We start from the raw sequence: 8496 nt of genomic DNA on the forward strand, positions 1-8496 counted from the left end.
CAATGCGCCCACCCTCCTACCCACACCAGCACCTGGCAGGCGTCCACGCCCCCGCTGAGGAAACCCACGCACATCATGCGTGGGGTGATCTGCTCCGGCAGCAGGCCCTCGCAGGTTGTCTGGTTGATGATGCGGATCTCACCCTTCTGCAGGATCAGTGCCCCGGAGCCTAGGGAGAGGGCAGGGCCGGGCTGGAGCTACAGAGGAACCAGCAGCCTGCCAGATGCTCCCAACAGGGTCCCCTGACTAGCAACATTTCTGGAACGACCCAAACGCCATGGCTGACCAATAGGCGTGCAGACCTCTGTCAGGTGAGGGACAGGACAGGCACTATGGAACCAGGGGTGAAGAAACCAGAACAGGAAGACAGAGAGGAAGTGTCCCAGCTGCCCTGGGGCTTGGTGAGGGCAGAGCTGTAAGTCCGCTCATTTTCTTTTTCTTCCCTGCATTCTATACATTTGCAGCCATGTGCTGAACTAATATTATGGCAGACTTTTTCACCCTAGCATTTGCCAGCTACTGGCCCACCTCCCTCAGTTGCAGGAACAGGTGAGGGAGAGATGCAGAAGGAACAGGTGCAGAAGGGACACAGATGCAGTGGAGGCCGGCTCCCATGATGGGGCACACCACAGGCCCTGCTCAGGAGGCCCTTCTAAATCACAAAGCGCTTTGCACCCATGCTTGCATGTGCCATAAGCACCATTTCAGAAGGTGTTTTTTGTTTTGTTTTGTTTTTTTAGTTGGAGTCTCATTTTGTTGCCCAGGCTGGAATGCGATGGCATAATGCTCACGGCCATTGCATCCTTGACCTGCTGGGCTCAGGCGATCCTTCTGCCTCAACCTTCCAAGTAACTGGAACTACAGGCATGTGCTACCACACCCAGCTTATTTTTTGATTTATTGTAGAGACAAGGTCTCACCAAGTTGCCCAAGCTGGTCTCGAACACCCCGGCTCAGGCAATCCTCTCTCCTCAGCCTCCCAGAGTGCTGGGATTACAGGCTGAGCCACCACACCTGGCCCAGAAGGTGTTCTTATCTTCATTTTACAGATGAAAAAACAAGGTCAGAGAGTTTAAGCAGCTCACCCAAGGTCATTCGGTAGTTAAGGGACAGAGCCAGACCTTCACTCCTAAGTCTGACAGGCAAATCTCACACCACTCTTACTAGACTCCCCCATTCCACCTTGGCCGGACTCATCCTGCCAGGCAGAGATCGGGCAGCCCAGCAACCACACAAACCCCATGTGCAGACGAGCCTGGACACCAAGGTCCCACGGCCTCAGAGGAGGGCCCGCAGCTCACCTCCATATTGGGTGTGCCCCCAGCCTGTGACCCAGATGGCCTTGCCGACGGGGAAGACATGGGAGGCATCAGGCAGACAGACAGGCCGCACCACGGAGCTGTACTCGGCTGGCTGTTCCAGCTCCAGCAGCGCGATGTCATAGTCGAAGGTGAAGTCGTTGAAGGAAGAGTGAGAGACGATGCGCTTGAGCCGGCGCTCCTGCACGCCAGGGGCGCTGCGCTGGCTCTGGTCGTGCAGGCCCAGGAAGGCTGTCCACTTCCTGGGGTCCGAGTAACTGCAGGGAGAGCGCTGTGAGGCTGTGACCACGGGTCCCTACCCCGAGTTCCTCAGGGCTCCCGAAGGCTGCTCTGCACAGACAAGGCAGCAGCAGCTGTGGAGGCCACATGACAGGGGGCCAACTCCCACGTGGTCTTGACTCTGGAAACTTGACTAAGTACCTCCCGCTGTAGCACTCAGCCCCTCTTCGCCGTTTTTCCCCCTCTCCAAATTCCTTTTTAACCTGATGACCAAAACAGGTATCTTATGAACCTTATCTTTCACAGAAAGAATAACACAAAAATCAACCCAAATAATGTTTTTTTTGAGTCAGAGTCTCATTCTGTCACCCAGGCTGAAGTGCAGTGGCACACTCACGGCCACCGCAGCCTCAGCCTGCTGGGTTCAGGCCATTATTCCACCTCAGCCTTCCAAGAGCTGGACCCACAGGTGTGTGCCACCATGCCCAGCTAATTTTTTTGATTTATTGTAAAGACAAGGTCTCACCATGTTGCCCAGGCTGGTTTTAAACCCATGGGCTCAGTCAATCCTCTCACCTCTGCCTCCCAGAGTGCTGGAATTACAGGCTTGAGCCACTGCTCCCGGCCCCAAGTAATTTTTTTAATGCAGTAGCATATATCATAAGAACAAAATGAATTGACAAATATATTGAGTTTTATCTACTGCATTTGTTGTTGGCAGTGAAATAGGTCTAGCGGTTCTGAAACTGCACCATGTAACCTAGAGGACCGGGAGCAGAGTCCAGTGTGGGAAAAAGGAGACAGATATGGAATGGGGTCTGGGGTATCAGGGAAACATCATGGTTTTAAAAAATTGGCCTAGGCTGGGCTCAGTGGCTCAACCTATAATCCCACCACTTGGGAGGCTGAGACGAGTAGTTTGCCTGAGCCTGCAGGTTCAAGACAAGCCCGGGCAACGTGGTGAGACCTCGTCTCTACAATAAATAAAAAATTAGCTGGGCGTGGTAGTACGCACCTGTAGTTCTGGCTACTTGGAAGGCTGAGGCAGAAGGGTCACTGGAGCCCAGCAGGTCGACGTTGGGGTGGCCGGGGGCAAGCCACTGCACTCAGCCTGGGCGACAGAGTGAGACTCCAACTCAAAAAAAAAAAAAATTGGCCTAAAAGCAATGCCTTCTTCAATAGCACCTAGGACTTAGTGTCTAAATATCTTCCATCACTGGAAGGAACCTTGGAAAAACGACTGATTTCAGATAGGGGCTTAAAGGAAAACATAAAGCAGACCTGGAAAGTTTTGTTTCCGCGGGAAATAAGTGAGCATTCCATCAAAGCAGTCAACCTCACTGGCTGGAACCAGGATGATATGAACACCAAAAGCAGTGACAGGAGGAAACTACCACACATGAGGAAGGATAAAAAGAATGAGGGGGGATCCATCAGTCCATCTTGAGTTTAGAAAGTAATTTTTAAAAAATGTATAAGGGTAGAGGGAAAGCTCTTCTTTACAGAGAAAAACCAGCTACCAAACATAGAAGAAATGATAGAACAAGGAATCACATTCACATGTGCCACAGCAACAAACACATGTAAGAGTCACCAAGGGATGCAGAAGCCGTGGGGCAACTGGTAATCATGTGGAAACAAGACATTCACACGGACTCAAAGCACCAGGTGAAACTGCGTATTCATAACCACCCCTTTACGGCGGAAAAAACCATTGGACCCCACCTGAACCAGATTCCTCCCCCAGCCGGTGCCCTCCATGGAAGACCATGTGTTTCCTGGGAAGGGTACAGCATCACCATGAAGTGTTTCCTAACTCAAACTATGGGAAAACAGTCAGAAAAATCAAATTGGGAGATATACTGCAAAGCAACTGGCCTGGACTTTAGAAAAATGCCAGTGTCATAGAAGGCCCAAAAGTAAAGGGCTTGGAGAACTATTCTAGATTTAAGAGAGACTAAATAAGCCTAATAACACAGGCATAACACCGTTGACTGGCTCCTAAAATTTTTTTTTAAGCTATTTGATTAGCGGACATCAGCAGTGGGGACAGCATACTGGCTCATGGCATGGATCAATGCTGCCGTTTCTTTTCTTTTTAAACAGGAAGCAAGATTTATTGGTGGGGATGAATGTGCTGCCACTTCTGAGTGTGACCCCCACCTGTGATTACGTGAGACAATGTCCTTGTCTTGAGAGACACAGGTTGACGTCCTTGAGAAGCATCATAATGGCTGGGCCTAATTTGGAAACGGTTCCTCAAAAAAGATGTGCATGTGTGAAGAGAGAAATAAAACCAAGGTGGTCAAACTCAACAATTAGGGGATACAGATATAGGGTACGAGGTGTTTGTTGTACTCATTTTTTTTCCTTTGATGGTATTTGCAACATTTTTGAAGGTTTGAAAATTTTTCTTTTTTCTTTCTTTTTGAGTTGGAGTCTCACTGTTGCCCAGACTGGAGTGCAGTGGCCGCTCCCGGCCACCAAAGCCTCGACCTGCTGGGCTCTGGCGATCCTTCCGCCTCAGCCTTCCGAGTAGCTGGAACTATAGGCGCGCACTACCACGCCCAGCTAGTTTTTGATTTATTGTAGAGATGAGGTCTTGCCAAGTTGCCCAGGCGGGTCTCGAACCTGCAGGCTCAGGCAATCCACTCACCTTGGCCTCCCAATGGAGGCCTCCCAATGGAGGCCTCCCAATGGAGGCCCACTGAGCCCGGCCGAAAATTTTTCAAAGCAAACAATTGGAAAAATATATCTTTAAAATAGAAAATGTGTATGACAGAAAAGCATAAAGATCTGCCTCCTTTTCCCTGACCTCTCAGGGAAGTCAAGAGGCTGCGCACCCCTCCCCATCCCAACCCAGCAGCCTCCCCTTGCCTGGGACTGAACCAAGCCCCTCCTCTGTGTCTGTCCCCTACCCCTGCCCAGACCCCTCATTGGGCTGCCCTGTGTCCCTCCCCTCCTAGCCATTCCTGCGAACACCTCCCTACAGAATCTTGCCGCCTCTGGTCTTTCCTTACTCTAGTCTGTTGCTGCCAGAAAACAACTTCCTAGAAACTGCATCCGTAAGGTCCTTTTCATTTTATTCAACAGCCTGAAAGGATTTCCAAAACCTGCCAGGTGAGGCCTTGCCACACGAACAAGCCTCCTATGTGCACCGTTCATGGCCCCTTTCTGTTTCTCCCAATCACCCTCATGTCCAACCATGTATTTATCCACCCATGAGTTCATTCATTCAGTAATTACTGGGAGTCTATGATGTTTCAGGAATTACACCGGACCCAGTCTTCAAGTTCACAATGTGTGTGGTGGGCACTGGTCAGTGTGACCAGACTTTGGGAAGGCCTTGTGTGACACAGACTGCTGAGAGGGAGGCTGCCAAGTGCCGAGCCAAGGTGGACTCAGGAAGCAAGGACATGGTGGAAGAAAGGCAGTATGGGGGTGGGGGAGAGAAGAGCTATCCGAGTCTCCTCTGGCCCGTTTCCCATGATCCCAACAGATGCCCCATCAAGCTCTTGCCCCGCGCCTGCAGGCTCCCACCTCCTGTTCCCCATGCCAGTCCCGTTCACCCAGCAACCTTGGCTCGAGCCCCTTCTTCCAGGAAGCCCTCTCCACTAACTGACAAAAGCTCTTTTCCCTAAAGCCAATATTAGTCGGCCAGGACCGTTTTTGGCCATATCAGCAAACTCTGTCTCTGTCTGAGCTGAGAGCTCAGTTATAAAGCTGTAGCCACTAAGATCCCTAGGGTGACTACTGAGATCCCCACAGTGAATAACATGGTGTTGAAATGTGACTGGGACTTGCTAGCATTCAGGCAGAGTTTCCAATGTTCCAGGCACTCTTCTCAGTGCTGACACAGTAGATGGTCTTATCCCCCAAATAGCCCTGCAAAGTAAGTATGGCCATTCTTTTTTTTTTTTTTCTTTTCAGGCTGGTTTTGAACTTCTGGACTCAAGTAATTCTCCCACCCTGTCCTCCCAAAGTGCTGGGATTATAGGCATGAGCCACCATGTCCAGCCCTACCCTTTAAGTTGAGGAGGTACAGAGAGGTTAGGCAATTTGCACAAGATAACACAGCTAATATGTTGTAGGCCACAATTTGACCCCAGGTAGCCTGTGCCATTAACCATGGCATGATACCACCTCTCAGTGATACCCTATGAGCACTATGACTCAGCAGTGTGTTCAAGGTAACTTGACACCAGGTGCCTGCATACTTCACACCTCCCTGCCTTTGCACACAATGCTGCCTTTGTCTGGAAGGCCTGAACCACCTGGGTGCAGCTGACAAACACCTTCACCTTTCAGTTCATAAAGGAAGTACCAACAGGTACCCTCCCTGGCCCCTCTGGCATAATTCTAAAACTCCCTGCGCTGGGCCCAAGGTGGCCTGTACACAGCCCTGACAGTACTTACTGTGTGCATGTATGTGCACGTATGCCTGTGTATGCACAAGTGAGTGTACAATATCTTGTCCCTACCCTAGCAAGTCTATGAAGTACAGTCTGTAGGGACCAAGTCTTTCTCACATGTCTCCTGAATACTATTAAGAATGGACACTGAGTGTAGTACAATTGACATTGAGTGTTTTTTTTTTTGAGTTGGAGTCTCACTCTGTCGCCCAGAGGCACGCTCCCGGCCACCGCAGCCTCGACCTACAGGGCTCCAGCAATCCTTCCGCCTCAGCCTTCCAAGTAGCTGGAACTATAGGCATGTGCCACCACGCCTGGCTAATTTTTGATTTATTGTAGAGATGAGGTCTCGCCAAGTTGCCCGGGCAGGTCTCAAACCCGTGGGCTCAGGAAATCCACTCACCTCAGCCTCCCAAAGCGTGGGATTACAGGCTGAGCCACCGAGCCCGGCCGACATTGAGTGTATTAATTGGCAGAAGTAGGACTGATGATCAACAGAAGATGAAGGAAAATAAAATAAGAAATGAAACAATGAAGGAAAGAAAACGAGGAAGCGGTATACCAAGGGTGGGGAGAATTCTTGGTAAGTATACAAAGGGGGACCCAAAAAATGGAATTATTTTTTGGAGAGCAAGCTCCTTGTAGTACAGGATTTCCCCACTTGGTAAATGTTCTAGGAACCCATTGGCATCAACGTACCAGCTAGCATTATTGTAAGAAGCTGCATTTCACCTTCAGTGAATTTCTTTTGGATATTCTTTCAACGCGTTTGCCCATTTTATGCTGGGTGATTTATGAGTACAGCTGCCCACAGCTGCCCACAGCACACTGAATGATGTTCAGCAGTTTTTGACCAAAAATGTCATGGCCCCTGCATCCCACCCTCTCTATTCACTCAATCTCACACCAAGTGACTTTTTTTTGTCTCCCTGGATGAAAAAAGTCCTCAAAGGGAAGCATTTCACCAATGAAGAGGTGAAACAAAAAAACCACAGAAGCACTAATGAGAGACCCAAGAGATTAAAAAAAAAACTCTAAGAGAACTATTACTATATGAATTCCTACCCCACGTTCACTGTATTTGTTTGCAGTGTTTGTACTTAGAATTCTGTTAAGTTTAATTTTTGTTTGTCTCATAAAATAACCGATTGCTTCCGCAACTGCTGCTAGCAGTATGTGAATGTCAAGTAATAAACCCCTCCCGGACATTCCTTTGCTTAGCCTGCCTGCTGACATTCCACTCTGCTCATTTAGCAGCTCCCCCGTCAATCACAGGTAGCTGAGCGGACCAGACCAATCCCAAGTGCCCCCGTACCCATAGGAGAAATTACCCTATCATGTAAAAACAAGTTTAAAGTTCTTTCCCCTCCCTCTGTAATGATATATAAAAACTGCTTGCCATGCTGGATCGGGGCTCTCATCCCTGAAGCTGCTGCTTCGGGCGTGAGCCCAGACTCGAGCCTGAATAAAGACCCTAGTGTGTTTGCATCAGAGCTGGCTCTTTGTTGGTCTCTCGGATTCTGAAATTTGGGTTTAACACTAAAAGGCATCAAAATGAATGAGTTCAAAAACTGTTTTGGGCAGTGGAAAAAGCGTCTCGATAGGTGTATTGCTTCAAATGGACAGTACTTTGAAGGGGATTGAAATTTAAACATGCAAGAACAAATACACAGTTTTTTATAAATAAATTCCAGGGTTTTTTTGGGTCCCCTCTCACATACACATCTGTTTCCCAGCTCAACCTGCTGAGGGGCCCAGAAACACGATGAGTACACCCAGCACCTGGATCTTGTTTTCTAAATGCCATCTCCCAGGAAAGAGGCTCCTTGGAAAGACAACTGGTTCTAGGGCCATGACAAGGAAAATACAAGATGAGACCAGAGCGCCTAGCAGTGCTAGAAATAAGAAAGGGGCTCAAAACAGCAAAAAAAGTGGAGCATATCAAGACACACAGATGCCAGCCTCCAAGGACTCCCTGTGGTCAAGTCTGAAACAACTTGAGCAGCAAAGTAAATATCATGGTATTGGATTTCAACCCAAAATGTAAAATAAATATGAGTCCATACAAATATAAATAAGTTATTAAAGAAATGGGAGAGAAGAGACAGCCTTTCTTACAGAGGAATCCCAAATGGGCATTCAGTTTCTTCAGAGTGGAGAAGGCCAGCAAACACCATGCGAACCAAGTGACAGACACATCCTAACGTCACCAGTGACACGTCATATTGATAGAATTCACCTGCCGACACAAGGCAATGTTTTTTCCACACACTTGTAACCCCAGTCTAACCACGAGAAGAACATCAGTCAAACCCAGATGGAAGGACATGCCACAGGATACATGGCCTCCAGACTGTTAAGCAAAAGACTGAGAAGACGAGGAGTCTGGAGACAGGACAAGGAAATGCAGTGTGCTAGCCAGGTCTGACTCCTGGAACAGAAAGGATGTCGAAGCCGGGCTCGGTAGCTCAGCCTGTAATCCCGCGCTTTGGGAGGCCGAGGTGAGTGGATTGCCTGAGCCTGCAGGTTTGAGACCCGCCTGGGCA

General features: G+C 49.0%; 1 protein-coding gene across 1 annotated transcript in view; it reads right to left on the reverse strand.

Moving 5' to 3' along the window:
* Positions 1-8496, reverse strand: part of ST14 (suppression of tumorigenicity 14) — a 42828-nt gene that overhangs the window by 423 nt on the left and 33909 nt on the right. The window contains exons 17-18 of the mRNA XM_008057888.2: positions 1302-1576; positions 33-169 (exon numbers count right to left, since the gene is read on the reverse strand). Coding sequence (XP_008056079.1) covers positions 33-169; positions 1302-1576 — 412 coding nt within the window. The remainder of the gene's footprint in view (positions 1-32; positions 170-1301; positions 1577-8496) is intronic.

This window comes from Carlito syrichta, unplaced genomic scaffold (assembly GCF_000164805.1).
Source record: "Carlito syrichta isolate Samal-C Ts95f unplaced genomic scaffold, Tarsius_syrichta-2.0.1 Scaffold303153, whole genome shotgun sequence".
Taxonomy (NCBI): domain Eukaryota; kingdom Metazoa; phylum Chordata; class Mammalia; order Primates; family Tarsiidae; genus Carlito; species Carlito syrichta.